The following is a 3,064-nucleotide window of genomic DNA, read 5'->3' on the forward strand; positions in this document are numbered from 1 at the left end:
TTGTAAAACTTTAAAACTCAGACTGAAGAAAACCAAAGAAATATCTTTTTGTCACAGAACTCCCATTAAAAATTTTATAAATATATATGCCTCAACAGTAGATTTTCAGCAAGTCTGGTTGGAATGATGCTATCATAGTAGATAAATATTAACAAAAATTAAGAAGTTTCCACAGGTTTAAAAGGTTTCTTTCAAAAAATAATCATAATTTCAAATTATATCATAATTTGTAATTTACACAATTTAAAAAGGGAAGAAAAATACATTTCTTTTAAACCTTGTTTGGAAGAACAGCCACCAACCCCAGGTGTGGATAAGGTGCCTGAGTGGTAACACTTGGTCACAATATTGAAAAGAAGTATTTACACCTTTCGTAAAAGTACCAAACACTTAAAAAAAAAGAAAAAGAAAAAGAAAGAAAGCGGGAAAAAATCTAGTAGCATTCCTTGGCGTGCAAAGTCAGCAGGAAGTGATTATCCATAATGTTGACAGTTTTCATGAGGAGTCTCAATCAAGCATTCAAAAAAGCAGGGGTGGTCATCAGGCATTGTTCAGATTAGGTTCTATGGAATGTCTTGTCCTTGTTTTAACTGAATTCCAGTATTTCATTCCCTTTATAATATCTCTGGCAGGATCATGTTCAATTTAGTGCAAGTGCAAAATGAAAACTAAATGAAACCAACAAATACATTATGAACAAAGGCTGATCGTTATGATCTGTAGTCTTTCCGAACCGTGTGGGCCATCCAGTTCACTTTAGTAGTCCAGCTTTCCCTGAGCGCCTCATCAAATTTTTGCTTGAATTGTTTGAGTGCTTCTTCTTCACTCTTCCCTAAGGCAAGAGAATCCTACAAATGAAGGGAAAATGTGATTTTATACATGCTTAATAGATGTGCAAGTGTTACTATACACAGATGGCTCAGCCTTGCCTCCCAGCTTCCCATCAGGCAGTGTGCATATGTTCTTACTTAACACCAAGGTAGGTAACTTCTGCCAAAAGGTTTTTGAAAATGAAATAAATTTATAACTACCGCGAAACACCTACTTAGGTGTTTGCTGCTCGGAATGATCCGAATATAGTGACTTAAGAACCCTAAAACACTGGCAAATCAAAAAGCAGGTTGTTGAAAAGCTAGGTGCCAACCAGCTGCTAATCCCTGTTTTTCCAGTGTGTGAGTACAAAGGCTGCTGACCAATACTAGATTTCTTTATGCTCCTTCTACCGATGGGAAATTATCTGGGTTTCAAGGTCCTCTTTCAAAACTGCTCCTTCCTATGAACTTCCCAGATTCCTTTCCTCCGTGGTGACAACAGACTCTGAGGAAATGACTTTGTTCTACTCACTTTGGGCATTTGAATGAAACAGGCAGCTAGAGCTGCCCACAGCACCCAACACATATAAGGGGTTTATACCTTGAGATACTGTATATCCTTGACTGACGTGAGCTCAGGAAGTCCTGCAGTCAACATCAGTGCAAACAGTGTGATAAAGAGATTCCCATGCCGTCGTAAAATCAGATATGCATCCTCACAACACTGGCGGAACCTTTAGTTAATACAGCAAATCACATGAACATAGTAAGAAAACAAGAGGGACATATCTAGACTTTCTGTTGAAAAGCTAGCAAAACTCTACTGAGCTAAAGGTTCATTTCTGGTTTTTACTTCTTTGAGAACTGTCCCAAATCTAAAATACATCAAATAATTCAGGCTCTCTATAATCATACCTCTTTTTCAAACAAAATTAAACTTCTGTGATAAAAGACAATATACACTTAGGTTTTTTATTTATGAGATACAAGAACTGATAATCAAATCAGTGAAGACTGTAATCCTGGCTGATTTCTGAGTGTATGTCTAGAATTTAGGGTCAGACCACAGAGACTATTTTCTTTAATGAACTACCCCCCCCCAATCAATGTCAGTGCTTTTGCACTGACTGTCATCCTTCGTTTCATCTCTCTTCTCCTCATGATGGTCCTTCAAAAGGACCATCCAATCATATCCCCCTTATATTGTCAAAGACAAAACTGGACACAGACAGATATATTCGCAAAAACCGTGACAAATTTAGAATTGAAAATAGTAATCATCTACTAAGTATATGGTATGTATCAGCCACATCATATACATATCTCTAATCATTATAATAATTATTTTTCTCATTAAGATGAAGAATCAAAGGCAAAAAAGACTAGTAATGTGCTTGGAAACATACAGGTAGGGAGACATAGATCAGAGATTACAAAGTCTCTCTCCCCATTCCACTCCTCACCCCCTGAACCCTGGCTCCCTTTCTATTCCATGCAAAATGACAGAAACATGCCTGTTATCTCAGTATCTCACCATCAAAAGACTTAAAAGTTTCAGATAATTTTCTCAAACAGGCAAAAGGTACAGTACTTTTAGAATAAAACACAGTAATTTATTCCCAATTTCTAGCACTCTTGGTTTCTCCTCACTGCACATTCCTGAAACAGCACATGGATCTGACAGGCAAACTTTCCCCAAGTTCTCGTATTATTAGCAGATTGTACAACCCTCACATCCAAATAAACAGCAGCAGAGGAAATGCTAATCTAGCTGGTCAGATGAAAAAGTCGTAGATGAGTTTAGCCTTGACACAGGGCAATACTCACCGGCCAAACTTTTCCGTGTTTCCTGTTTTTCCTTGTTGAATGACATGAATGAAATCATAGGTAAGAATAAAAGGCACTCGTTCCCTTTTAATACCAAATTTAGACTTGAAGTTTCCAAGAATATGTCCAAAGTCAATGTGGAAGAGCTGGAAAATAAATAAGATTTCATTTCCATTGTTTTTCTAATGTGTTGCAAATAGAAGGGCAAGCTCTCAGCAGTTTTACAGGCTTATGTCCATATCTTATGTTCACCCTCACCTAAGCCCTTCTCTCTCATTTCACAGCCCATGGGTCACTCGGGAAAAGAGTGTTTCTAACACTCATAGGTCTTTTATAATGAACAATAACCCTAAAATTAAACTGCACATACGCAATAGGACAGGGGAATCTTAAATATATATATATATATATATATATATATATAT

At 36.9% G+C, this 3,064-nt stretch overlaps 1 protein-coding gene across 1 annotated transcript in view; it reads right to left on the bottom strand.

Moving 5' to 3' along the window:
• Positions 1-710: 710 nt before the first annotated feature.
• PIK3CB (phosphatidylinositol-4,5-bisphosphate 3-kinase catalytic subunit beta) overlaps positions 711-3,064 on the bottom strand; it is a 164,281-nt gene continuing 161,927 nt past the window's right edge. The window contains exons 20-22 of the mRNA XM_007947506.1: positions 2,640-2,785; positions 1,414-1,546; positions 711-848 (exon numbers count right to left, since the gene is read on the bottom strand). Of these exons, the coding sequence (XP_007945697.1) occupies positions 711-848; positions 1,414-1,546; positions 2,640-2,785 (417 nt within the window). The remainder of the gene's footprint in view (positions 849-1,413; positions 1,547-2,639; positions 2,786-3,064) is intronic.

This window comes from Orycteropus afer, unplaced genomic scaffold, assembly GCF_000298275.1.
Source record: "Orycteropus afer afer isolate SDZICR_OR568_19922 unplaced genomic scaffold, OryAfe1.0 scaffold00188, whole genome shotgun sequence".
In the NCBI taxonomy this organism is placed as follows: domain Eukaryota; kingdom Metazoa; phylum Chordata; class Mammalia; order Tubulidentata; family Orycteropodidae; genus Orycteropus; species Orycteropus afer.